Source organism: Scyliorhinus canicula, chromosome 20 (genome assembly GCF_902713615.1).
Source record: "Scyliorhinus canicula chromosome 20, sScyCan1.1, whole genome shotgun sequence".
NCBI classification, from domain to species: Eukaryota; Metazoa; Chordata; class Chondrichthyes; order Carcharhiniformes; family Scyliorhinidae; genus Scyliorhinus; species Scyliorhinus canicula.
Genome location: NC_052165.1, coordinates 74,464,837 through 74,492,250, shown reverse-complemented (window position 1 = coordinate 74,492,250; position 27,414 = coordinate 74,464,837). Strand labels below are relative to the sequence as shown.

General features: G+C 50.8%; 1 protein-coding gene across 2 annotated transcripts in view; it reads left to right on the top strand.

Annotated features, from left to right (window-relative positions):
• The window catches only part of sinhcaf (SIN3-HDAC complex associated factor), a 42,435-nt gene extending 17,983 nt beyond the window's left edge, over positions 1–24,452 (top strand). For both annotated transcript variants that reach the window (XM_038780755.1, XM_038780756.1), the window contains exons 5-6: positions 3,112–3,262; positions 21,882–24,452. In XM_038780755.1, the coding sequence (XP_038636683.1) occupies positions 3,112–3,262; positions 21,882–22,044 (314 nt within the window). In that variant the 3' untranslated portion in view covers positions 22,045–24,452. The remainder of the gene's footprint in view (positions 1–3,111; positions 3,263–21,881) is intronic.
• The last annotated feature ends 2,962 nt before the right edge of the window (positions 24,453–27,414 follow it).

The following is a 27,414-nucleotide window of genomic DNA, read 5'->3' as shown; positions in this document are numbered from 1 at the left end:
GCAGCTGGCATGCCTGGTACATCAGTGCCAGGTAATGATCGTCTCCAACAAGACCAGGCCAAACCACTTCCCCTTGACCTTCAACAGCTCCAAGGAGTCCCCTGCCATCGCTGTCCTCGAGGGACAGGTGGTTATTGCCATTTGGGCAAAAGCTGAACTGAACTAATAATTTTAACACACTGACTGTAGCACCAGACTGGATACTCGGCAATGAATAATTCACTTCCTGACCCCCCCTCCCCGTAAAGCAGCACTTCCTAAACCTTTCCCTGGTCTCGCCTAATTTTAATGCCTTAGACTTTGTGTGATCCGGGGTAAAAATCTTGGGCGGGAAGGGGTATGGGAGTTGTGGGGGTGGGGGGGTGCACGGGGAGCTTTACTTCCTGACCATGAGGTGGGGGAGGGGAGAATAATAATAGGGTAATTATAGTGGCTGATTTCAACTTTCCCAACATTAACTGGGATAGTAACTGTGTTAAGGGTTTAGATAGAGCAGAGTTCATAAAATGTATACAAGAGAACTTTTTAACTCAACATGTGGAGGGTCCAAAGGGATGGTGCAGTGCTGGCCCTAATTCTGGGAAATGAAGCCAGGCAGGTGGTTGATGTAATGGTGGGGGAAGCATTTTAGTGATATCGACCACACCATGGTGCAACTTAAGTTTGTTATGGACAAGGAAATAGACAAATTGCAGAGAAAGGTCTTGGAATGGGGGGGAGAGCAGGAAGGCACGATCTGGCCAAGGTAAATTGGAACAAGTTACTGGTGGTGAGATCTACAGATGAGCAGTTGGGGTGTTCAAAGAGGAAATGGGAAGGGTACAGGCCCAACATGTTCCTTCTAGGAATAGGAAGGAATAACAAGCCCAGAGAACCATGAATGACCAGAGATATTCAGGATACAATGAGAGTACAACTTGTTAAGTACAAGGGGAGCGAATCAACAGAAGTACAGAAAGTGCAGGATGGAGCTTAAGGAAACAATCAGGAGAGCAAAGAGGGGATATGAGAAATCTCCTCTGGCTGGTAAAAGAATATCTTGGCAATCCCAAGATATTCTATAAGCTTATCAATGGGAAGAGGATAATTAGGGAAAAGGTAGGGACCATGGGGGTAAATCTGTGGGAAGGGTCATTGGTAGGGTATTAAATGAATGTTTCACATCTGCCTTCACCCAAGAGAATGAGGAGGTAGATAGGGAACTCTGAGAGAGAAAGACTGAGGTTATTGAGCCAAGTCTTCATGGGGAGAGATAACGTATTGGTTGGCAGGCTTGAAAGTGGAGACATCTCCAGGTCCGGACGAATTGTGTCCCAGGTTGCTGTGGGGGGGTGAGGGAGGAGATTGCAGGTGACGGTCTAGGACACACTGCCTGGGAGGGTGGTAGAGGTGGGCTGCCTCACTACCTTTTTAAAAAGTATCCGGATGAGCACTTGGCATGTCTTAACATTCGAGGCGATGGGCCAAGTGCTGGTAAATAGGATTAGGATAGGCAGATCAGGTGCCTTTCATGCGGCGGTACAGACTCGGATGGGCTGAAGGGCCTTTTCTGCACCGTATTGTTCTGTGATTCTGTGAGTTGATGAAATGTAGGGTTTTTCCAAAGAAAAATCTCCAACCTATTCACTGGCTGTTTCTTTGTAGCAGCAGCAATCGAGCCTGCCAAACGCATGTCCTCAAAAGGTTTCATCGAGCCTTGTAACTGTCAGCAAGGCATTGCTGTCTCGCACCTCCACCCCGCCCCCGCCCCCAAAAATCTCATCTCGCCTCAAAGCCTCTTCAGCGTCCACAAGACTCGAGAATTCACCAGTGCTCAAGACGCTCAACACCGTGCGTGACAAAGCGGCTTACGTGCCCAGTGTTCCTGCCACTGGACTCGGTACCCACCACCAGCACGCTGTAGCTGCACACTATTTGATGCACTGCGGCATCTCGCCAGCATTGCTTCAAATGCACCTCCCACCCACTCTGCCACTGAGAGCGGCAACAGCAGCATTGCGGAAGCTTCGCAACCTCCCCCGCAAGGCATGCACCATCCTGGCTTGGCCACATAACCACCCAGTCGCTCAGCCATTAATAATAATCTTTATTATTGTCACAAGTAGATTTGCATTAACACTGCAATGACGTTACTGTGAAAATCCGGAACTAAAAGTGGAGCAAGGAAAAGATCCAAATCCACCTTGTCAGGACAACATCGCAGATGGGCAATAAATGCGACTACCAATAGCACGATCCTTGAACTTCATCGGAATTTTCCTTTGCAGTTCTTATCAGTTTAAAATCAAACTACAAATCAATGCCCAAACCTCAGCCAGGATAGCAATGAAATGTTTGGCTGGCACTTTCAGGGTATCGGCAGTTTGGTTGTTCTGTAAAAGTCTTGCTGTCCTGCAGCCTTAGGCCAACAGCTAATTGGTTAGATATTTTAAACTTTATTATAATATTTGGGTAAGGAGCATACCCAGTTACCCCCCCTCCCCACCAGATAAACCCCTTAAACTCAGCCGTCTGGACAGAAACAAGTGAATTGTAGGTTCTGTCTGAAGAGGACACCAAAGATGGTGTACCCATTGAATGTTATGTAGATAATCGTTTGGGCTGGTGAGTCGTTGTAGTATATTTCCTATAAACAGGAATATCTGAAATTGTGGTTGTTGAGTAAGGAGGTGCCTGTTTGTAATATGCATGTCTATAAATAAATGCTGTACAAGGGTGTAAAGTCTGGCTCCAGTTATATCCTTCGCCACCTGAATTTGTGGAGATGAACAGGTAGCACAAAAGCCAAGGCCCTTTCGCTCAATCTTGATGAATCTCTGGTTAGGCCTCAGATGGACTCCCCGTGTTTGCGTGGTCAGTGGTAATTTTTGTTCGTTGAGGACCTTTGAGGGAGATCGAACCAATCGAGTTAGGATACAGACCAGCTCTGATCGAACTGAATAATGGAACCGGCTCAAAGAGCTGAATGGCCTACTCCAATTCCTATCTCTTTGTAGCTTTATACATTAAATAAGTGGAGCAGATTGGAATTTGATGCATAGGCAAGAGATTAAAATATGCTAATGATGTTGCCGATCTATTAATGGTAATGGTTTGCTTGTTGATCCACAGACTCCGATGCCCACAGTACAACCTCCAGTATGTCTCCCGCACAGTCCCCCTGCTACAGCAATCACTCGGATGAGGGCTCCGATGCAGAGATGGCTTCTGGATCAAACAGGGTCCCTGTCTTCTCATTCTTAGACCTCACTTACTGGAAAAGGTAGAGTAAGCGTGTACTAGTTTTTAATCTCTTTTCTGTACTGCTTCCATTGGACAGATGGTCCGAATCTTATTGATCAATCTTATTGTGTTGAAGCTGGGAATGTTTTTACATGTTTATCCTCATTCACCCTGTCCTCGGGTGAGAAGCAGGAGAGTTCTCTGCAGTGTCCTCCCATTATTGATCTCTTAACCAACTCCCAAATCAGCTTATCCAGCCATAATATCCTACATTTGTGGAAACCAGCTGCCTGCAAATTGGTTGCTGTGTTTCGTCCATTACAACAGCAGTGATACTCTGTAAAATATTTAATTGGCTGTTACGTCCTTTGGGGGGTGTACTGAGATTGTGAAATGACCTCATTATTGCAGCATGGGATTAATGATCAGACAGTCCATTTATTAGTGATGTTGGTTGAGGTTCAATGGTGGCCGGAGCGCTGGGGAGCATACCCTGCCCGTTGAAATATTTCTATCCACCTGAGGTAGCAGACTTGGCCTCAATTTAAGATCTCCTCTGCAAGTTGGCCCTTCCAGCAATGTGGCACTGAATGCTGTCCTGCCAGCTCAGGTTGTGTACTCCCTGGAGTGGGAATTGAACTGACAATCTACTGATCTCGGTGGTGGGAGTTCTACACACTGAGCAAAGCTAGGCTACTTTTCGAACGGGTGCAGAATATTTCAAAATTGAAAGCTGACTTATGAATTTTGAGCGAACCAGTTATTGTTATTCTTATTACTTGTTTAAGAAATTAAAAACTTTCTGTAACATTTCATCTACGATTGGTAAGTTAACACAAGAAGTACGTTCCTAGAGGAACGTTGTTTAGATAAAGGATCTGGATCGGCGCAGGCTGGGAGGACCGAAGGGCCTGTTCCTGTGCTGTAATTTTCTTTGTTATAACATAAGCAATAGGGCCAAGGTTAGGCGTCGAGCTCTTCAAGGCTGCTCTGCAATTCAGAAAGTTCATGGCGTACTTCCGGTGGCGGCTATGAAGGAGTAAGTCACACATTTGGTGGCTCCCACTCGGATCGGACTTTTGGACCTTTCCCCCCCCGATTTTCTACCGGACTTGAACTGTAAAGCTGAAGACAGAGGCAATTGTGTACTCTATTCCCACATTGGTGCATGGAGAGAAGGATTAGAAGTGCTCGCAAAGGCAGAAACAGAAAGACAGAGAAGGCTTGGGCCGAAGCTGCAGCAGGAGACAGCATGGCGGAGGACCGGATCTCTGGTTTGTCGACCCAGTGGTCAACGGAGCAGCTGATGCAAGTTATTCAGGAAGGCTTTGCCAAGCAGAAACGGGACTGCTTGGACCCAATAAAAGAGTCGATTGAGTGGCTGGAGCTTAGATTGGACGCCCAAAATCGGGCGATCCAGAAGGTGGAGAAGGCGCTGGCTGAGCAGGAGGAACATCAAACTGTGGGAGTTGGAGGTGGGGGTGTTGAGAGACCAGCAGAAGAAGCTCCTGGAGAAGGTGGAGGACCTAGAGAATAGGTCCCGCCAGCAGAAGTTGAGAATCGTTGGGCTCCCGGAGGGGTCCGAAGGAGCGGACGCTGGGACATACATCACAGATATGTTTGAGAAGCTGCTGGGGGATGGGACATTCTCCCAACCCTTGGAGGTAGACAGGGCTCACAGAGCATTCACGAGAAAGCCGCGAATGGGAGACCCCACCGAGGGCAATGGTGGTGAGATTCCACAGGTACTTGGATAAGGAGCGCATTCTACAGTGAGCCAAGCAGACACGGAGCTGTAAGTGGGACAATACTATCCTGCGGGTCTACCAAGACCCGAGTGTGGAGGTGGCCAGGAGAAGAGCAGGCTTCAACCAGATTAGGTCGATCCTTTTTAAGAAAAAGGTGAAGTTTGGACTGTTGTATCCGGCCCGTCTCTGAGGAACAGCACTCTTATCTTGAGTCACCTGAGGACACGCTGGACTTTGTGAAAAGGAAAGGACTGGTGGTGGACTGAGAACTTTTGAACTTTGCTGCAACGTTCATGGTTTTTTTGTTTTTCTTTTTGTTTCTCTGTTCTTTCAAAAAAAAAAGTTTCTTGTTTGTAAGCTGTTTATACTGCCTTCTATATTGATTTGGGACCAGTGGCAGAGCTGAGTGAGTTAAGGTTTCCATTTGCACTGTTGGGGGATGGAGGTGTGCTTGTTTAGATTTTGGTGTTTTTCTGTTGGGCAATTGTGTGGGGATTGTTTGATGTTGGTGTTTGTTTGTATGAGCGGGTGGGGAGGGAACAATAGGTGGGAGACTATCCGGCACCAGGGATGGGGGCCACCAAGCTAGCTGGGCGGGCTGGCTCACGGACACGCAGTGGGGTGTGTGCATATGTTCGGTTTATCGAAGGGGTTGGGTTACAAAGAGTGTTGTTACTAGGAGGGGGATGGAGGAAAATGTTCTGCTGACGAGGGAGGGACTTGGACCAAGGGACAGAGAGGAGGTTGGGGGCAGAGGCTGCCTGGGGGCGGGCCGGTGGAGGCACGGAGCAGGGGCTGGAGGCGGGCCCAAAATAGCGGATGGCTGATCGGCGAAGGGGGGATGGGCAATGAGCCCCCCAACTATGCTGACCACCTGGAATGTTCGAGAGTTAAATGGGCTGGTCAAGAGGGCACGTGTGTGTGCGTATCTTAGGGGACTGAAGGTGGACGTGGTAATGTTGCAGGAGACGCACCTTGCTGTAACTGACCAGATTAGATTGAGGAAAGGCTGGGTCAGTCAGGTCTTTCACTCGGGACTGGATTCAAAGACTAGAGGGGTCGCAATCCTAATCAATAAGCGGGTGGTGTTTGAGGCGGGTAGAATAGTTTTGGATGTGGGAGGTGGGTACATTATGGACAGTGGGAAACTGGAGGGGGTGCAGGTGGTATTAGTAAATGTGTGTGGGCCAAATTGGAATGTTGCGGAGTTTATAAAGAGGATGCTGGGGAAGATACCTGACCTGGACTCGCACAGGTTTGTCATGGGAGGGGACTTCAACACAGTTATTGACCCTGGCTTGGACCAGTCAAGCTCTAAAACGGGCAGGGTGCCAACAATGGCAAAAGGAACTAAAAGGGTTCATGGAACAGATTGGGGGGAGGGGGGAGGGGGGGGGGGGGGGGGGGGGGGGGGATGGATCCATGGAGATTTGGGCAGCCGAGGGTGAAGGAGTTCTCCTTCTACTCGCACATGCATAAAGTGTACTCCCGGATTGATTTCTTCATTTTGAGCAGGGCCTTACTGGCAGGGGTGGTGGACACGGAGTACTCGGCGATTACAATCTCAGACCATGCTCCGCACTGGGTTGACCTGCAGGTTAGTAAAGACAGTAACCAACGCCCCTCTTGGGGCACTGAATTTCCGAAAGGTGGACGGGCTGGGGGCCCCGATCGGGATGGAAGACATAGTGGAGGGTCTGAAGGCCATGCAGTCGGTTAAAGCCCCGGGGACGGATGGGTACGGATATCTGCATAGAACATAGAACACTACAGCGCAGTATGGGCCCTTCGGCCCTCGATGTTGCGCCGACCTGTGAAACCATCTGAAGCCTATCTGACCTACACTATTCCATTTTCATCCATATGTTTATCCAGTGACCACTTAAATGCCCTTAAAGTTGGCGAGTCTACTACTGTTGCAGGCAGGGCGTTCCACACCCCTACTACTCTGAGTAAAGAAACTGCTTCTGACGTAGGCCCATTGAAGCCTGCTATCCAGGCTCCAACGTCCGCAGCCCTCCTCTACCTCACCTCCGTTCACTAGTTGACTTTAGCTAGCTAGCGCGGGTGGCTCCCCCCCCGCCCAGATGCATCGGCCCCTTCCACCCAGTCCCAGAGAAAAAAAAACCCAACATAACCAAAAATCCAACCCATACAATTCACTAACATAACATTTAACCGTCGCAACACAGAACACCAATCAACTCACCATTAACTTGAACTCTGTAACAATGCATTGAGAAGTAAATTACAATACACATCAGTAAAAAGAAAGTTGTAGCATTTATACATTTTTCAGCTGCTCAAACACAGTCTACAGTCTCTCTTCCAGTTCCGCTCTTCAGGTCTGTCCCAAGCCTTCTGCCTTCACGAACGCCTCAGCCGCCTCCGCTGTCTCAAAATAAAAGTCTTTGGTGTTATACGTTACCCTGAACTTTGCCGGGTACACCATACCAAATCGCACCCCCTTCTACAATGTCGCCGTCACTCGCCCAAACGCCGCTCATCTTTTTGCCAACTCCATCGTCAAGTCCTGGTAGATCGGAACCGCAATACCATCCCACAGCACCTCCCGCTTCTGCTTCGCCTAGCTTAATACCTTCTCCTTCATGCAAAACTTATGGAAGCAGATAATTACTGCTTTTGGCGGCTAGTTCACTTTGGGCTTCGGCCTTAATGACCGATGAACTCAATCTAGTTCGTACAGGGAGGGATTTTCACCCTCCCCCATCAGCTCCGCCAACTTCTTAGCGAAGTATTGTGTTGGCCTTGGGCCCTCTGACCCTTCGGGCAATTGTGCCGCCTTGAGTGGTTCTCCAAGTCTTCGAGCTTTGCTTCAAGTCCTCTGTTGACCTCCACCACCCTCCGCAGCTCGTCCCCCGTCGAGGTGACCTGGTCGCTGTGCTACGACACAGCCTCCTCCACTTCCTTCATCTTCTCGCCCTGCTCTCTCACCTCGGCCGATGACTTTGCCATCGCCGCCCTCACCGGGGCAATTGCCTCCTCCACCAATGACTTCAATGCGACCCGTCCCCTTCCTCAAGGCCTCCATGTGCCTCGCGAGCTGCTTTTCCAGCTCCACCGCCATCACCTCGGTCATCTTCTCCACTGTAAGTAGTGCGGCCCCATCATGCGGTTCGGCTTCAGCCATCTTGTCAGCACTTTTGCTCATCCTCTCATTCAGCGGCGAACCCGCGTTTCCTCCTTTCTTCGCTGCTCTTTGCATCCTTTAGCGCTTATTTTTTCTTTCTTTTCTCTTCTCTCCCCTTCCACCTTCCTGTTCTTCATCAATCTGAATTATTATTTTCCCTGTGGTTCGCCTTTCCTCCCTCTTAGATTTAGCTGTCGTCGTCCCCCCTCTCCCGGTCTATCTCTCCCTCTCATGCCTTGGCTACTTTCCCCTGTTTCTTGTCTACCTGGCTATTCTTCTGCTTGTCTGTTGGCCACGAACAGGTCCCGGAACAATTGGGTGAATGGCTCCCACGTTCTGTGGAAGCCGTCATCTGACCCTCGGATGGCGAATTTGATTTTCTCCATTTGGAGATATTCTGAGAGGTCGGGCAGCCAGTCTGCAGCTCTGAGTGGTGCTGCTGACCGCCAGCCAAACAGGATTCTACGGCGGGCGATCAGGGAGGCAAGGGCGTCCGCCCTCCTCCCCAGGAATAGATCTGGCTGGTCCGAAACCCCGAAGACCGCCACTTTCGGGCATGGCTCCACCCTCATCCCCACCACTTTGGACATGGCCTCAAAGAAGGCTGTCCAGTACTCCACAAGTCTGGGGCAAGACCAGAACATGTGGGCGTGGTTGGCCGGGCCTCTTTGGCACCGTTCACATCTGTCCTCCACCTCCAGGAAAAACCTACTCATACGGGTTCTTGTTAAGTGGGCTCTATGTACCACTTTTAGCTGCGTCAGGCTGAGCCTTGCGCACGTGGATCCTATGCAGTGCCTGGCTCCAGAGTCCCCACCCTATTTCGATCCCCAGGTCCTTCTCCCACTTCATTCTTGTTGCATCCAGTACGGTGTCGGCCCTTTCTACCAGTCGGTCATACATGTCACTACAGTTTCCTTTATCTAATATGCTTGCGTCTAGTAACTCTTCCAGTCGCGGTCCTTTTTTAAACGGGTCAACAAAGTGATCACTGGCTTTGTTTAGGCGGGCAAGACCCCACGGGTAAGGAAGGTAATGCTTGAGCGGAGTCGTGGAGAGGGCGGGCTGGCGCTGCCAAATTTTAGTAACTATTACTGGGTGGCGAATATAGCCATGATCAGGAAGTGGGTGGTGGGGAGGGGTCGGCATAGGAGTGTATGGAGGAGGCTTCAAGCAAGGCCACCAGTTTGGGGGCGTTGGTAGCTGCGCCTCTGCCGTTCCCGCCAGAACGGTACCCCACCAGCCCCGTGGTGGTGGCTGCCCTGAGAGTCTGGGGGCAATGGAGGAGGCATGTGGGAGCAGTGCGAGCATCGGTCTGGTCCCCAATCTGTAATAATCACCGGTTTGCCCCGGGAAGCATGGATAGGGGGTTCCGGATCTGGCGGAGAGCAGGGATTGAGAGGATGGGGGATATGTTTATAGAGGGGAGCTTTCCGAGTATGAGGGCGCTGGAGAAGTTTGGATTGGCGAGGAGAAACAAATTCAGGTATCTGCAGGTGCGGGACTTCCTACGTAAACATTTACAAGGAACTTATGGGGTCAGAGCGGACGCAGGCCGAGAGGCTGAAGCTCAAGTGGGAGGAGGAGCTGGGAGGAGAGATAGGAGGATGGTCTATGGGCGGATGCGTTGAGTAGAGTCAACACGTTAGCAACATGTGCCAGGCTCAACCTGATACAATTTAAGGTTGTTCACCGGGCTCACATGACAGTGGCCCGGATGAGCAGCTTCTTTGGGGTGGAAGACAGGTGTGTAAAATGTGCGGGAGGACCAGCGAACGATGTCTACATGTTCTGGGCATGTCCAAAGCTTGGGGGATTTTGGCAGGGGTTTGCAGATGTCATGTCCACGGTGTTAAAAACAAGGGTGGCGCTGAGTCCAGAGGTGGCGATTTTCGGGGTGTCGGAAGACCCGGGAATCCAGGAGGAGAAAGAGGCAGATGATCTGGCCTTTGCTTCCCTCGTAGCCCGGCGACAGATACTATTAGCTTGGAGGGACTCAAAGCCCCCGAAGTCGGAGACTTGTCTATCGGACATGGCTAACTTTCTCTGTTTGTAGAAAATCAAGTTCGCCTTGATCGCAGTGAGAGGGTCACTGTTAGGGTTCGCCCGGAGGTGGCAACCGTTCGTCGACTTGTTCGCAGAAAATTAATCATCAGCAGAAGGTGGGGGGGGGGGGGTAGTTTAGAGTAGGGGGTTAATAAAGGTGGGACCTGTAAGGGAGGGAGAAGACTTTTGCACTATGTTTATAGTTTCATGTACATTGTTTAATGTTCTTGTTATAATCCCAAAAAATACCTCAACAAAATGTTTATTTTAAAAAAAAATATCTAGGCATTTTTATCATCATCATCTTATCCTGAGACAGTGGCCCTGATTCCAGACGCTCAGTCAGAGCTAACAACCTGTCGGCCTCCACCCCAGACAGCCCTCACAGAATATTTAGATATTTCAATGAGATCACCTCTCGATCTTCTTAACACCAGTGAGTGTAGACCTATTCTACTCTGTTTATCCTCATCAGAGAACTCTCTTTAGTCCCAGGAATTACTCTAGTGAGCCGCTGTTGCACCCCTCTTAAGATAAGTCTGTCTTTCCTTTGATACAGCGACAGAAACTATGGGCAGCACAGTGGTTATATGCAGAGCTCTCGATGCGGTCACACCAGTGCTCTGTAAAATTTCAACTACACTTGCTTATACTTGTACTGCGACCTATTGTAAGAAAAGCCAGCATACTATTTGCCTTCCTAATTGTTTGCTGCACCAACATGCTGACTTCTAGTTTCATGAGCCATCAGACACATGGTGCGAGATTCTCCGCGGCAAAATCACGCTCGGCATGGGACGGGCGGAGAATGTGGTGTCAGACCCGCGATTGGGTCCGACGCCTTCCGCGGTTCTCCGGGGACTGGAGAATCGGCACCAGTCCTGCGCACGCTGTCGAAGTGGCGCCGGTCGGGGGCCATTGAAAGAGGGCCCTCGCAGCGATTCTCCGCCAACAGCTGGCCGAGTTCCCGGCGGCGTGGTTCACTCATGGTTCCACCCGGCGGGAGTTCGGAGTGGTGGCTGCGGACCGAGTCAGCGGCCGCCCAGGTGGGGGCAGGGAGATCCATCACAGGGGGTCTGGGGGGGGGGGGGGGGGGGGAAACTCCAGGAAGGCCAGACGCGCGATCGGGGACCACCGATCGGCGTGCGGACGCGATCTGGGGTAGGGGCTGTATTGTCGGGGCCGGCCCGCTGTATGGGTCCACCATGTTGTGCGGACCCATGGACGGAGGTGTAGGGCCCCGTATCGGCAGCCGGAGCTGCGAGAACTACTCCGCGGCCCTGCTAGACCCCCTTCAAAATGGAGAATTATCTGGACTTTGTCCACAAAAGTCCAGAGTGATTCGCGCCCATTTTCTAGCGGGCGTGGGGACATAGCCCCATTATCAGAGAATTCCGCCCATGGTCCCTTCAGTATATCGTGAATGTTGATTGTAAGTAGCTGAGACCCCAGCAGTGATTTTTGCAGCACTCTCACTAATAACAACCTGCCCACCTGAAAATTGTTTGCTTATTCTGTGTTTTTTAATTCTTTAACCAATTCTCTACTCGTGCTAATATATTAACCTCAACCTCATGAGCCCCTATGCTGTGTAGCACCCTCTCACCTGGACAGCTTTACCGAATGAATGCCTTTTGAAAATCCAAATATACTACATCTACTGGTTCCCCTTTATTATCTTGCTAATTACTTACCCTAAAAACATGAGGCAATTTGTCAAACATTTTTATATTTCCAATTAAAGGCCAATTCATGTACCCTGCACATCTTTGGGTTGTGGGAGTGAGATCCACGCAGACACTGGGAGAACGTGCAAGTCCACACGGACAATGGCCCGGGGTCAGGGTCGAACCCGGGTCCCTGGCGCCGAGTGGCAGCAGTGCTAATCACAGCACCACTGCTCTCAATTTGTCAAACAAAATTTCCTGTTTCTAAAGCCACGCTGACTCTGCCAAATCACATGACCATTTTTGAAGTGCCCTTGTACCTCTTAATGAAAAGCAGCATTTTCCCCGCTGACTGATAATCAGGCCAACTGGCCTGGAGATCCCTCTGTCTATTTCCTTTCTTGTATTGGCTGTCATCCAATCCATAGAGACCATTCTTGAATAAACGCAATTTTGAAGGATCACAATTCATGATCTGCAGACACTTCCTTTAAGCCAGGGGATTTGTTGGCTCTCTCTAGTGCTTTTCCTTTACTGATAATTACGTAAAGTTGACCTGTTATAACCTGCATGATACTGAGCAGCACAGTGGTTATCACTGTTGCTTTGCAGCTCCAGGGCCCCAGGTTCGATTCCCAGCTTTGGTCATGGTCTGTGTGGAGTCTGCACATTCACCCCGTGTCTGCGTGGGTTTCCTCCGGGTGCTCCGGTTTCCTCCTACAGTCCAAAGATGTGCAGGTTAGGTGGATTGGCCATGATAAATTGCCCTTAGTGTTCAAAAGGTTTAGTAGGGTTACTGAGTTATGGGGATAGGTTGGAAATGTGGGTTGGGGTGGGGTGCTCTTTCCAAGAGCCGGTGCAGACTTGATGGGCTGAATGGCCTCCTTCTGCTCTGTAAATTTTATGATTCAGCTCCAGGGTCCCAGGTTTGATTCGCGGCTTGGGTCACTGCCTGTGCGGAGTCTCCACGTTCTCCCCGTGTCTGCGTGGGTTTCCTCCGGGTGCTCCGGTTTCCTCCCACAAGTCCCGAAAGACATGTTGTTAGGTAATTTGGACATTCTGAATTCTCCCTCAGCGTACCCGAACAGACGCTGGACTGTGGCAACTAGGGGATTATCACAGTAGCTTCATTGCACTGTTAAGGTAAGCCTACTTGCGACAATAATAAAGGTTATTATTATTATTACCTACTGGGTAGAAGTAATTGACCTCCCTGTGAACCTTGTTGAGTATGAGCTCCCCCACTGAGGGGTGGGGAGCCAATGGACACTGTAGCCTGTACTATAAATTTCGGCCAGCTTTGGAACCGACACCTCAGACCCAGCTGGGATCTGAAGAGTATGGTACATATTATTACTTTGTAATAAAACGAGACTCACCTCGAACTTGCCTGTGGTCACTAAAGTTCCCAGAATTTCTGGAATGTCTTTCATGTCTTCTATTGTGAAAAGCAGAAACAACTCCTCTGCCATTAAACACCCAAACCTCCTTTCACCATAGTAACTTCATTGCAGTGTTAATGTCAGCCTTCTTGTTACACTAATAAAGATTAATGTTATGCTAGCAGTTCTTACAATCTGTTTTAATATTTCTTGTTAGTTTGCTCTCTCAATCTATCTTCTCCCTCTTTTTTTTTAATAAACAATTTTATTGAGGTAGTTTTTGGCTTTATAAACAGTTACAGACATCATCAGAAAGGAAGCAAAAAGGGCAAAAATGTGCAAACATCCACGTACTTTCAATACTTCCACCGTAACATATTGCACAAGCCCGCTCCCCTCCCACCGGTACTACCCGCCATATTTTCCCTCCTACTCTACTCTAACCCCCCCCCTGCTGACGCTCACTCTCCCGCAAAGAAGTCAATAAATGGTTGCCACCTCCGGGTGAACCCCTGCACAGAACCCCTCAAGGCGAACTTGATTTTTTCCATCCCCAGGAAACTCGACATGTCCGCAAGCCACCACTCCGTCTTCGGGGGCTTTGAGTCCCTCCACGCCAATAATATTCGTCGCCGGGCTATCAGGGAAGCAAAGGCCAGCACATCGGCCTCTTTCTCCCCCTGGACGCCCGGGTCTTCCGAAACCCCAAAAATTGCCACCCCTGGGCTCATCACCACCCTTGTTTTTAGCACCTGGGACATGACCCCCGCAAATCCCTCCCAGTACCCCCTCAGCTCAGGGCATGCCCAAAACATGTGAACATGGTTCGCTGGTCCTCCCGCGCACCTAGCGCATTTGTCCTCTATCCCGAAAAATTTGCTCATCCGAGCCACCGTCATATGGGCCCGGTGAACGACCTTAAATTGGATCAGCCCGAGCCTAGCACATGTCGCGGTCGAGTTTACCCTACTCAGGGCCTCTGCCCACAGTCCATCCTCCATTTCCCCGCCTAGTTCCTCCTCCCATTTAAGTTTCAGTTCCTCTGTCTGGGACCCTTCCTCCCTCATGAGCACCTTATAAATACCCGAGACTCTACCCTCCCCTTCATCCCTCCCAGAGACTATTCTGTCTAGGATCCCCATTGGCGGGAGGCGCGGGAAAGATGGGACCTGTCTACGAACAAAGTCCCGCAACTGTAGGTATCTAAAATCATTTCCCCTTACCACCCCAAATTTCTCCTCCAAGCTCCTCAAACTCGCGAAGCTCCCTTCCAGGAACATATCACCCACCCTTCCCGCCCCTGCTCGCCGCCACACTCGGAACCCCCCATCCATACTGCCGGGGGCAAACCGATGGTTGTCGCAGATTGGCGCCCAGACAGACGCCCCCATCTCCCCCACATGCCTCCTCCACTGGCCCCATATCCGCAGGGTCGCCACCACTACCGGGCTGGTGGTGTACTTGGCCGGCGGCAGCGGTAGAGGAGCCGTGACCAGGGCTTCCAAACTGGAGCCCCTGCACGAAGCCGCCTCCACCCGCTCCCAAATAGACCCCGTACCCACCATCCACTTCCTTATCATAGCGATGTTGGCCGCCCAGTAATAATTGACCAGACTCGGCAAGGCCAGCCCTCCCTCGCTGCGGTTCCTCTCCAACATCGCCTTCTTTACCCGCGGAGACTTTCCCGCCCAGACAAAGCTCATGATCAGCCCGTTAACTCTTTTGAAGAAGGACTGTGGGATAAAGATCGGGAGGCACTGAAAAATAAACAAAAATCGAGGGAGGATTGTCATCTTTACAGTCTGCACCCTCCCTGCCAGCGACAGCGGGAGTGCATCCCATCTCCGAAACTCTCCCTTCATTTGCTCCACCACCCTGGCCAAATTTAACTTATGCAGCCTGCCCCAGTCTCTTGCCACCTGGATTCACAAATACCGGAAATTTTCCTCAACCAGCCTAAACGGTAGCCCTCTCAATCTGTTCTCCTGGCCCCTTGCCTGGACCACAAACATTTCACTCTTGACCGTATTTAATTTGTATCCTGAGAACTGGCCGAACTCCCTCAGCATTCCCAGTATAGTTCCCATCCCGGCCACTGGGTCAGACACGTACAGGAGCAGGTCGTCTGCATAAAGAGAAACCCTGTGTTCAACCCCGCCCCTCACCATCCCCTTCCAACCCTCTGCGGCTCTCAGCGCCATCGCCAGCGGCTCTATGGCCAGCGCAAACAGCAGCGGGGAGAGCGGGCAGCCCTGCCTGGTCCCTCGGTACAACCTAAAGTACTCCGACACTTCTCTGTTGGTCCTGACGCTGGCCCTCGGGGCCTGATATAATAATTTGATCCAATCCACCAATCCCTCCCCGAACCCAAACCGTCCGAGCACCTCCCATAGATAGTCCCACTCTACCCGGTCAAAGGCCTTCTCGGCGTCCATTGCCACCACTACCTCCACCTCTCTACCCGCCGGGGGCATCATTATCACGTTGAGCAATCTCCTCAGATTGGCCGCCAGCTGCCGACCTTTCACGAACCCAGTTTGATCCTCCCCAATCACCTCCGGTACACAGTCCTCCATTCTCCCCGCCAGTACCTTTGCCAGGAGCTTGGCGTCTACATTAATCAGGGAGATTGGCCTGTAGGACCCGCACACCTCCGGGTCTTTACCCCGCTTCAATATCAGAGATATGGTGGCTTGTGACATTGTCGGCGGCAGGGTCCCTCTGTCCCTTGCCTCATTGAAAACCCTCGCCAAGACCGGGCCCACCAGCTCAGGGAACTTCCTATAAAACTCTACTGGGTATCCATCCGGCCCCGGGGACTTCCCCGACTGCATGGCCTTTAGGCCCCCCAATACCTCCTCTACTCTAATCGGGGCGCCCAGCTCTTCCACTTGCCCCCCCCCCAACTGTTGGGAATGTTAACCCGTCCAGAAACCTTTTCACCCCCTCCGGTTCTTCCGGCGGCTCCGAAGTATACAGCTTACGATAGAAGTCCCGGAATACCCTATTCAATTCTGCCGGATCCTCCACTTTGCGCCCCCCCTCGTCCCTCACTCTACCTATTTCCCTGGCCGCCTCCCTCCTCCTGAGTTGCTGCGCTAACAGTCTGCTAGCCTTTTCCCCATACTCGTACACCACTCCCCTCGCCTTCCTAAGCTGTTCCACGGCCCTGCTCGTGGATAGTGCCCCCAGTTCCGCCTGTAGCCTCCGCCTTTCCCTGAGTAAAACCTCCCCCGGGGACTCCGCGTGCTCTTCATCTATCCGGCCCATTTCCCTGACCAATCTATCCATCTCTGCCCGGTCTGCCTTGGCTTTGTGGGCCCCAATTGAAATCAGCTCCCCCCGAACTACTGCCTTTAGCGCCTCCCACACGGTCGCCGCTGAGACCTCCCCAGTGTCATTCACCTGCAGGTAATTTTTTATACATTTCCGAAGCCTCTCGCAGATCCCCTCCTCCGACAGCAGTCCCACATCTAGCCTCCATTGCGGGCGTTGATAACTCGCTCCCCCGAACTGCAGGTCCACCCAATGCGGGGCATGGTCTGAAATGGTAATTGCTGAGTATTCCGTGTTCTTTACCTCCCCCATACAGTCCCTGCTTATTACAAAGAAATCTATCCTGGAATATACTTTATGGACGTGCGAGTAAAACGAGTAGCCCCTTCCTGTTGGCTGTCCCTCTCTCCAGGGGTCCACTGCCCCCATTTGCCCCATAAACCCTTTCAGCTCCCTTGCCATTGCTGAGAGTCTACCCGTTCTGGGACACGACCGATCCAAAGTCGGGTCAAGGACCATGTTAAAGTCCCCTCCCATTATTAGCTTGCGAGAATCCAAGTCCGGGATCTTCCCCAGCACTCTTTTAATAAAGTCCACGTCATCCCAGTTCGGGGCATATATATTCACCAGCACCACCCTTCTCCCCTCCAGTCTGCCCCGTACCATCAGGTATCTGCCCCCCCTGTCTGCAGATATGCCCTCTGCCTCAAATTGCACGCGCTTGTTGATCATGATTGCCACCCCTCTGGACTTCGAGTCCAAGTCCGAGTGGAAGACCTGGCTAATCCAGCCCTTCCTTAGCCTGGTCTGGTCTGACACTTTCAGATGTGTCTCCTGCAACATAATTACGTCCGCCCTCAGGGCCCGCAAGTGCGCGAACACCCGCGCCCTCTTAACCGGCCCATTCAGTCCCTTGACGTTCCAGGTGATCAGCCTGGTCGGGGGGCACATCCCACCCCCCCCACCCCGCCGGTCAGCCATAGCCTTTCTCGGGCCGGCCCCTGACCCGTGCGTCGCGCCATTTCTGGCCCGCCCTTTGGCTGCCTCCACCCTCGACCTCCTTTCCAGTGCCTATTTCAAGTCCCTCTCCCGTCAGCAGAACAACCCCCCCCTCCCCTAACCCCATCCCCCGATACCCCCACCCCCGCCATCTACTGGCTGTTACTTCCCCCCCCATCTGACTTCCTTGACTAGCCAATCTGCTAGCCCGGTGACTCAACACTCCGGCGCCTTCCTGTCCCATTCCCCTTGTTCCCCCGTCCTCCTCCCCCCCCCCACTGGGGCAAGCCGGTTCCAGTGTCTTCCACGAGCTGCACAAAAAGCCCAAACAGGAAAAAAAAAAAACATAAAAAGGGAAAAAACCACAGAAAAAAGAGAAAAAGCACATAAATGTCCATGAACAAAGGAAAGAGTCTCAAATGTTCCGCTTGGCCCCTTTGGCCCAGCAAACCGTTGAGCAGCGGTCCAGGCACATTCGGCGTTCCTTCCCACAAAAATCCTCGGGCCCTAACTCGCGTCCTTGGGGCCTCCTTTCGGGACCAGCCCCAGGTCCCTCACAAAATCCATCGCTTCTTCGGGCTCGGAGAAGTAGTGGTGTTGACCCTGGTGCGTGACCCATAGCCGGGCTGGGAACAGCAGACCAAACTTCACGTGCTTCTTGAACAGCACCTCCTTGACATTCTTAAAGGCTGCTCGCCGCCGAGCCAGCTCCTGGCTTAGATCCTGATAAATGCGGAGAACACTGTTGTTCCACGTGCTGCTCCTGGCGCTCTTTGCCCACTGCAGCACCCGCTCCTTGTCCACGAACCTGTGGAACCTAATCACCATCGGGCGGGGGGGTCCGCCCGGCCGCCCCTGCCTTGCCTGCACTCTGTGTGCCCCCTCCAGCTCCAACGGTCGTGGAAAGGCTTCGGCTCCCATCAGCTGCTTCAGCAGGTCTGCTACAAACGCTGCAGCATCAGCTCCCTCCGCCCCCTCCGGGAGGCCGACCATCCTCAGATTGTTCCTGCGGATTCTATTCTCCAGCTCCTCCACTCTGTCCAGCAGTCTTCTCTGCCGCTCTTTCAGGCCGTCCACTTCTACCGCTGCAACCGTTTGCGCATCCGCCTGCTCCTCCACCGCCTCTCCCAGCTCCTTAACTTTAACATCCTGGGCGTCCATCCTCTGGTTCAGCTGATCCACCGCTTTCTGGATTGGGTCCAAGCTGTCCCGCTTCAGCGCTTCAAAACTGGACTTCATTACCTGGAGCATGTTATCCAGCGCCAACTGGATTGCTGAGTCCGGGGTCCGTGTGTCCGCCATCTTAGGTCCCAGGTAATTTTCTTCAGGTCCTTGTCTCTGTCCCTTTTTCTCCTTCTTCTTCTGCCTTCTGGAATCCCGCTGTTCCATATGCCGCAGCCCGCTCCTCAGCGCCTTCGCTGCCGCTTTCCTTTGCCCAGCACCTTAAATTTTTACCCCCTCCTGGGCATCTGAAGTGGGTCCAAGCTGTCCCTCCTCAGCAACTCCAAACTTTTTTTTCCCTTTGTCCTGGAGGAAGGAAGGTCCGTGGGTCGGCCATCTTACCCTTCAGGTCAGCTTCCTCCTTGCCTCCGTCTCTCTCTCTCTTTCTTCCTCACCTGCTGGCCTCCCACACTTTCATTTTCTGCAGCCCGCTCTCCTCTTCTATTCCCGGCAGCCTTTCTGCCGCCTCCGTGGTCCCGCTATCGCGGGGAAACAGCTGTTCAGACCCGCCGGAGTGAGAGCCCACCGAATGTGCGGCTCACTCGGACATCGCCGCCACCGGAAGTCCTATCTTCTCCCTCTTTATAAATTGTTTCCACCCTTTGCTGATCACTGAAACCTGCACAATCCTCAGACTCTTCTTGCCAATATCGCAATTTTCTGCCATTATTCTAATGCCATTCTTAACCTCATTTGTTAGCAATGGATGAATCACTTCCTGTGCGGAATTTCCTTTTTATAACGGAATTAATATTTGTTGAGAATTGGGAATTATTTCTTTAAATATTCACCATTGCTTATCTACCATCATACTTTTTTAGTCTAATATTTCAATCTACCGTAGCTAATTAGGCACCCATAGCTAATGTTTAATTTATTTAAATTTGAGACCCTATTTTGGCCTTTACTCATCACACTCAAACGCCATATGAATTAACATATTATGATCACACTTCCCTGGCTATGAGATGTTGCCATTGAGAAGGTGACATTGGGGCTTCTTTCTTGAATTGATATACTCGTGAGTGAGCTGACATTTCTCCCAATTATATATTGTCTCGCGCCCTTGCCACAAGCACTATTCTCTAGCCACCGATGACCTCTCCCTCACTGGCCACTGAGACAGATTGTTCACACCTTTGGTATTCAATTCAATGCCGAGCTTCTGATTCTGTGCTTCTCTATCACCAAACCCTCATACTTGTACATCCGCCATTTTGTTCCCCTCTGCCTCAGTCCCATCTGCCGCTGAAACTTGTCATCTGAAAAAAAAATAATCATGCACTCTGAATTTATAAAATCAGGAAAAACTGTCGCCTGTGCTTTTATTAATTCTTGGGTTAAACCCACTCCACTTGCTCAGTGTTAAAATGGGCACATCTCCTCTTGATGCTCCCTTGCTCTCCGTGCTGCCCCCATTTTCCATCCTCTATAATCTTGAGCTCATCCAAAGCACTGTCTGTGTCTTAGCTCGCTCAAAGTCCCATTCAACCAGCTTGCTCAGTGGCCCACATTGACTTTGGGTACACCGACATCTCAAATCTAACATTGTCAACATCGTGTTCAAATTCTTCCTTGACCGTGTCCCTTCCCAGTACCATAATCGTCAAAGAACTCTTGTGTTTCTACGGATCCAGGCTCTTGTGCATTCCCAGTTCCTTTGCAGCACCACTGGTGACTATATTGCCGTGTGGAATTCGTGTGGAATTCTTGCCTTAAAACTCCCATGCCTCCTCCTTTAGGATGCTCCGTAAAACTTCCTTCTGACCAAACTTTTGGTCCTTATCCTGATATCACCCAATGATGCACAGCATCATTTTCCTTCATCAGACTATGTTTCTGTGAAGTGACTTGGGCTGTTTTATGGAGTATAGTCAGGTAAAATGTGAGCGTGTCCACTTTGGCAGGGGGAATAAAAAGGACAGTATATTATTTGAATTGAAAGAGATTGTGGAACAGTGTGGTACAGAGGGTCCTGGTACTTGAATCGCAGAAAGTTAGTCTGCAAGTACAGCAAGTGATTAGGAAGGCAAATGGAAAAGGAACACTGGTGTTCGTTGAAGGGGATTCAAGTCTGAAAGTAGGGACGTATTGCAACAGCTGTACAGTGCCGTCGTGCGATCAATTCTGGGGAGTATTTTGGTCTCCCTTTGGGCAGAATTGCATCAGACGTGGTGGCACAATGGTCAGCACTGCTGCTTCACAGCCACATGGTCCCGGGTTCAATTCCGGCCTGGGGTCACGTCTGTGTGAATTTTGCATGTACTCCGTGTCTGCGTAGGTTTCCTCCGGGTGCTCTGGTTTCCTCCCACAGTCCAAAGATGTGCAAATTAGGTGAATTGGCCATTCTCAGTTGCCCTGTAGTATCCAAAGATATGCTGGTTAAGTGGGGTTGCGGGGTTACCGGGATAGGACAGGGGAGTGGACCTAAGGAAGGTGCTCTTTCGGAGGGTCGGTGCAGAATGGACCGAATGGCCTCCTTCTGAACTGTACGGATTCTATGGCAGAAGTTCAGAAAAGGTTGACTCGACTGATTGCTGGGATGACGGAATTATGAGGAAAGGTTGAGTCGGTAGCATCATTGAATATAGAAGAATGAGAGATTATCTTATTGAAATGTAGAAGATCCTAATGAGGACATCTCCCCATGTAGTGGGGTCTAGAACTGGGGGAGGGGCACAGTTTAAAATGACGAGTCGCTTTCCCGTGCGGGTCATTGGTCTGAAATCCTCTTCTATCGAGAGCAAGGGAGGCTGGGTCATTGAATTTGCTCAAGGCCATGTTAAATGGACAAGGGAGTCAACTGTTATGGGGGAGATAGTTGAGGCCACCATCAGATCAGTCATGATCTTATTGAATGGTGGAACATGCTCGCGGGAGCCAAAGGTCGTCTTCTCCTAATTCTTGTCGTTTTCAGTATTACACATTTCAGGGATTTGGAGAGAAATTTTCTCCGTGTGATTCCTTTTTTCCCCTAATCGGCCCAGGATTTCTCTCCCAGGTTTTTTTGTTTTTACCTCCCTTGGGAGGTTCAATATGTTCAGGGGGCAGGTGTTGGAAGTGCCTCGTTTTGTTGTTCTCCAGACATCATGACCTTGAGGCAGGCTTGATGGGCCAACGAGTCTTTTCTTGCCCTTCTTAACCTTTTTCCCCCGTTATTATTCGACAGGCAAAAGGTATGCTGTGGAATCATCTACAAAGGACACTTTGGAGAGGTGTTAATTGACCCCCAACTCTTCAAGCCCTGCTGTGCCAACAAGAAGAGAATGGCGGAAACCCCAAAGCAGCAAGCAGTTCAGTCCCCATCCGCTTCGAAAGATGACGAATGGTGAACTGGCACATTCGAAGAGCGACAAAGGGTAGAGTGAGAGACTGAATGGGGTAGAAATGCATTGAAAAGAGATGTGTTGCCAGAAAGATGAACTGGACAGAAGAGTTGCCCAGAATGGGCAAGCTGTGATTGCTTTGCTGACCTTCCCAAAAGACGGACAATTTTCCTTCTTTTTATCATTTCGAAGGGGGGGGTGGGTCAGTTGATTTAATGTGTAAAAAATAAAACGCCTGTAAATGTTGTAATATTTCATGAGCTGCACACGTATTAAGTGAAAGTGGAGCAGCACCTGTAAAGTGCTTATTTAGGGTTTATTTCATTCATTTATCGATGGACTTTTCTTTTGTGCAGATTGAGCGAAATTGAGAAAGTGAGCGATGGTGTCGACATAAACATGTGACTAGCGCCCCTCCCTCCCATGCACTTAGAAGGCCTGGGCTGCGTTGACAGTCTGTGAACTGGCCGGTTGCCCCTTGTGTGATCTGCCTCGGTGCAACACTTTCCCAACCACTCCTTGAGTCACACAAATAAGGAAGAACCCCGAGTTTTGATTCCCCCGTCCCTGTTTTGAGTTGAAAGATCATGGTTAAGTGGCTTCTATTCCTTCCATAGATTTGGAAAAGGATGGTGGGGGCAGTGGTGGATGTACGGGTAATCTGAGCTCCTGTTTTTTGACTGCTTATCCCCACTGGAAGGTGTCTCCTTAGAAGAGGAAAGGGATTGTGGTGTGTGCCCTCTATGATGTAATATCCTGCCTAAGCCTCATGAATGAGGTTGGACAAGTTATGGGGTGCGGAGTGGACCTCTTGAGCCTGGTCCACATGGCAGGAAAGCTGTGCATATTGGAGGAAAGATAAACAGTGGCTTGAACAAACTTAGCCGGACACTTCCTAAAGGAACAACGTAGCAAAGCACAGCCAGAAAACTTTTTTGTATAGTGTAGCATTGGCAACCAATGGTTTCCTGGTTTTCCTGTCAGCCGCAGCGGAAAAGGCTCTCTTATTGTCCAATGTTCACTTCAGTGGCATAATCAATGAGTCATTTTCACCTTTTCCGCAATCTGGCAAGCAGGTCACCTGGAGATCTCCAAAGGGATGGGTATCATAGCCACTCTATCACAACCGTGCTGTCCCACACCTCCAAATCACAACCGAGTATTGAAGGCAACACCTTGCCCACACTGACCAACCTTTGGGAGGGGGGGGGGGGGGGTGGCAAGAAACATGCCCACCTAGCTCTGCCTGCTAATAAAATAGGTCGCCTTTGCTCCATTTGTTTTTGTATAACACCCGAACATACAACGGCAGAACAGTATGGGCGGACACCAGTTTAAACCTCATTATTTTGCTCTAAAGGTGGCTATTTGTGGATTGTTGGGTTTGGCCACTGGATTCGCCATAATTTTGATACACTGGGGGAAAGTTTGAAACCCGCTCCCTTTCCCTCACTGCCATTTTGCCCTCTCATAAAGGTGCTGTGTAATTGCTACCAGCTCTGTAACCATGCAGCTATTTCTCGTGTGTGGGAGCGGGCTGAATGTAGGAGGAAGCTTGGCCCTTTGTCATCGTCGGTTCTCTTCTCTCTCTCCCCCCCCCTTGCCTCCACAAGGTGCACCCTGTCCCAGCAGTTCTCCAAGTGGCTTTGGAGGGAGGTTGTGGAAGGGCCAGTTACCACGAGCACTCAGCGTAACCTTGGTGAAAGAACCACAAAGTTGGGGTCTGACGAGCAGGGGAACCCCTCGTCTGAAATTTGCCCCATCGTTTCCCCCCTTGCTAACACCCCTCAGTGGCACAGAGCCCAGCTTGAACCGAACAGAGTCACGGCTTTGTCTCGGGGACGTGTTCAGCTGGCTAACCCGGTGCTCTGCAGCTGGACGGATGGAGTAGCCTCTTTGCTTCTATTTAATGCAGTGAATGTGTACTAAAAGTAGGATAGCAAACTGACCATTATAAACTGCCCCATGCTGATGAGCGGACCCTTTTTGCAAAGACATAGTGCGAATGAAAGCATGTGACAATGTTTTCAGAACTGGGGAAAGAACAGGGACTAAATGGGCAGTTCTTTCAGAGCAGGCCAGACATGCAGAATGACCTCCTCCTGCGCTAATTGACTTTATAAAAATGCTGGGGAGCGCAAGTAGAGTTGATTTGCCTCAGTGAAGAGCAACCCCTAAATGGCCGACCTGCCTGAGGTACCACTCAACTGCCAGTCACCAAGGCAACAGGCGGTAAGCCCTCACATTGGAAAGGTTCCTGGATAGGTTGAGAACTTATCTTCTGCCATTCTGGAATTGGAAGAGAGGGTAGATGGGGGTGGGGGGGGGGGGGTTTCATGTTAACTGCTCAACACAACATGCTTGCTGTGGAATTGTCAGTGTTTGTTATCAAATTATGGTTGCCGGGGTGGGGGGGGGGGGGGGGGGGGGGGGGTTACTGTTGGGTTGGCACTGCATTCCCACATTAAGCATGTTGGGAAAGGGTGCATGAAATTGTGTCAGCCATGGCCCCGGGTCACTGTCCGTGTGGAGTTTGCACGTTCTCCCCGTGTCCGTGTGGGTTTCACCCCCACAACCCAAAGATGTGCAGGGTAGGTGGATTGGCCACGCTAAATTGCCCCTTAATTGGGGGGGAAAAAAATAATTGCATACTCTAAAATGTAAAAACAAAATGTTTTTAAAATTGTGCCAGCCACTCACTTCAGCCGCGTGCTTTGTGTTCAGTCCCTGGTCGAATGTCTGCTTGAGGTTGGGTTTGTGATTCACTCCCTGGGCTTTGTGACTTGAGCTTCCTCTCCGCCATTCTATTTATTATTATTTATTTTTTTCCTCTGCAAACAACGCAAACAAAAATACCACTGTCTCCTTTCACTTCTTGACCTAGTTTAGTGCAGCAAGATGTATTTTAGTGATGCACTTTGTAATGTATTAGAGATCTATGGAGCCAGTTTTGTACTTTTTTTATACTGTTGATATTCTTCTACTCAAAATTTTTTATTAGTCTTGAAATAAAGTAGACTGCTTTATAAATAAGAAGCCTGTCTTTGTGGATTTTCTCTCATTGGTAGGTGCAGGCTGCCTGATAGAGAGGGACGACCTGGCCTAGCCAGAGACGCCCCATAAATGATCATTAAAATAAAGTCTGAGGCAAACCCTGGCCTCAAGTGACAGCATGTCCACCTCTGCCAGGAAGTTTGAGTTCACTTATAATCTTTAGTGTCACAAGTAGGCTTACATTAACACTGCAATGAAGTTACTCTGAAAAGCCCCTAGTCGCCACATTCCGGCACCTGTTCGGGTACACCGAGGTAACCCTGACAGCATGGGCGGAATTCTCCGCAGGGGGCCGAATTCGTGAAGGCCGTCGTGAACTCAGCCGAGGTTCACGACGGCCTCGGAGCCCGCTCCCCGCACCTAATTCACCCACACCCGGGGGGCTAGGAGCGGGCCTCCGTCTTTCTCGGCAGCGATCTCGTCACGCCGAGAATGTGAAGTCATCTGCGCATGCCCGGGTTGCCGGTTCCAACCCGCGCATGCGCGGATGACTTCATCGCGCAGACGGCACGAACCTGCGCATGCGCGGTGGTCGTCTTTCTCCTCAGCCCCCCGGCAAGACGTGGCGGCTTGATCTTGCCGGGCGGCGGAAGGGAAAGAGTGTGTCCGTTTTGGACGCTGGGCCGACGATTGATGGGCACCGATCGCGGGCCTGTCCCCTCCCGAGCACAGTCGTGGTGCTCCCATCCCAATCGGGCCCCTAGATGCCTCAAAAGGGCATCTGGCGCCTGTTTCACGAATGCAGCGACCAGGTGTGTTTGCCGCCGTGGTGAAACGGGCGTGAAGGGCCGGCCGATCGGGCTCGGAGAATCGCCGTTCGCCGTGAAAAACGGCGAGCGGCGATTTTTCCGAGCCGGGGGGGGGGGAGAATCGCGGGGAGCGCCAGGGGAGCGTAAAAAATGTCGGGAAGTCCTCCCACGATTCTCCCACACCATGTGGGGAGCGGAGAATTCCGCCCCATGTCTTTCACGACTTGTGGGAGGAAACTGGAGCAACCTGGAGGAAACCCACGCAGACGCAGGGAGAACGTGCAGACGCCGCACAGTGACCCAAGCTAGGAATTGAACCTGGGACCCTGGCGCTGTGAAGCCACAGTGCTAACCACTGTGCTACCATGCCGCTCTTCAAAGACTTTTAAGCACAAAATCTTGACGATCGCTCCCTTGCAATGGTGAGGGATTGCTGCACCGTCAGAGCTGCTGTCGATGAGGCCTTGTCTGCCTTGGGTTCCAAAGTCTGCTGCCATCAACCTTGCCGGGGACCCTTGGCAACGAATACGAAAGGGTTGATCAAAACAATGCTGGAACTCCATCAGTCCTGGGCTGCTTCAGTTACCGTGAAGGCCTATTTTGGGAGCCCTAGAAATGCTGAGCAAACAGGGCTCTGGCAAAGAAATCATCAATGGCAGAACATGCAGAATATGGTGTGAGCTCTGGAATCTCTCAACGGATGTTCTTACAGATGAAAGTTGCAGCGGAATCGTCTTGGTTTCCTTGCCATTGGATCAAGTTTTCATTCTGTCAAGGTATGGGTGGAAGCTGGTGGGCAACAATTTCTCCGCGCTAAAAGTAATCTTTCTGAGCACATCTCCCAAGCCCTCCGATGACCAGTAAATTGCAACGGGGTAGAATTGTGTCATCTTTGGACTCGATCATCTTCGCGCGTGAGGGATAGCCAATAACAGCCATTTGGGGTACAGGTGAATTGTGGCCACGGCCTGAGACACTAGGCCCGACCCATAATTGACACTAAGTTAGACCGCAGCCAACAGTCTCCACAGCCAGGCCTGATGGGAATTTGGGCAGGCCAAGCTCCAATAAACATAAACATGAGTAAGCTAGGTCAAGTGGATGTCCTGAAAGCTGAGATTGGAGATAATCGGCCTTAACCAAATAAGGACAGATAGTTGTGCATTCCCCGTTTCGGCATACTATCTGGCGTCTCTGATTCCTGCCATTGCCATAAATGGGAATGGGTTACGTGCGGCCAGTGCAACTAAGGACGGACCCCTGGAGTATTCTTGGTATTCTCCATATTTGGAATCGGCAACTCCATTGGGTGTTGCAAACCCCGCCCAAGCACCTCATTGGTTGAAGGCCAGAGAACATTATAGAAGGCCACTCATTTCACCACTCAAGTAATGCAAGACGTCATGAAATTGTTGGAAATCAGAGGTTCCACCTGATGATAATCTTTATTATTGTCACCAGTAGGCTTATATTAACACTGCAATGAAGTTACTGTGAAAAGCCCCTCGTCACCACATTTTGGCACCTGTTCGGGTACACAGAGGGAGAATTCAGAATGTCCAATTCACCCAAC